This window comes from Musca vetustissima, unplaced genomic scaffold (assembly GCF_032173495.1).
Source record: "Musca vetustissima isolate MV318-11 ecotype Yass unplaced genomic scaffold, APGP_CSIRO_Mvet_v1 utg1437, whole genome shotgun sequence".
Classification (NCBI taxonomy): Eukaryota; Metazoa; Arthropoda; class Insecta; order Diptera; family Muscidae; genus Musca; species Musca vetustissima.
In genome coordinates, this window is record NW_026874685.1 from 2,056 (window position 1) to 2,932 (window position 877).

The window sequence follows — 877 nt, forward strand, 5'->3', positions numbered from 1 at the left end:
AATGGAGTCAAGGTTTTAACAGTTCGTTACTAATTGACTAACTGTCAAATAGTCACATTCAGGAAACCAGGGAAAAATCCTTAAACCATTTTACAAAACACCTACAGGCACACCCGACACACACACAACCCTTTTGTGGTCACACTATGACTACACGATACATAGTTAACAACCTTAGTTGCTGTTGTTCACCTTCTCAACGCACTTTACGTAAAAGTTCTTCGATAACTTACCGTAAATAGTCGACAGCCCAGATGGGACGTGCCGCTTTAGCTGAACTTGAACTACTTGAAGCAGCCGCAGCGGCTGCAGCAGCAGCTGTTGTTGGCTGTGTATTTGTTGTGGTAAATGTTGCCGTGGTTGCGGTCGAGGCGGGAGCAATACTCGTTGTCGAACAACAACAGCACGAGGAACAGCAGCAGCACGATTCATTGAAGGTCTGTTGCTGATGTTGCAGATGCTGGCGCATTGTCATGATGCGACGGGCACAATCACTGTCGCAACTGTAGCTCTTTTTCATTTTCTGATAATGGCGGCCGAATGGTGTGGACGAATGCTGTCCAGCCTGGGTGACATTTTGGTTGCTGCCACTGCTGCAGCAGCCACCACCTCCACCACGCAGATTGGAATCTTCCGATGAGCTCATAATTAATGAATAGGTACGTGATTGTGGAAAATGACCACCCAAGCAACTGCAAATTATTTCGAATCGATTCGATAGAGTGGTTGGTCGATTTTATGGCATAATTTTATAGCAAGTGTTCGGTTTTCGGTTTTATTGATTTTCATTTTGCGTTGTTTTTATCGTTACGTTTCGTTAGATAGTTCGTAGGTTGAGGGGATAAGAAATAGGGTTGGTTGGTTGGTTTGTTGTTGG

The 877-nt window shown here is 44.7% G+C and overlaps 1 protein-coding gene across 1 annotated transcript; it reads right to left on the reverse strand.

Moving 5' to 3' along the window:
* Positions 1 to 233: 233 nt before the first annotated feature.
* Positions 234 to 646, reverse strand: LOC133335842 (uncharacterized; the record flags this gene model as incomplete). The annotated part of the gene is made up of 1 exon (XM_061544140.1): positions 234 to 646. A coding segment is annotated over exon 1 (413 nt), but the record flags the coding sequence as incomplete, so codon positions are not given.
* Positions 647 to 877: the final 231 nt, after the last annotated feature.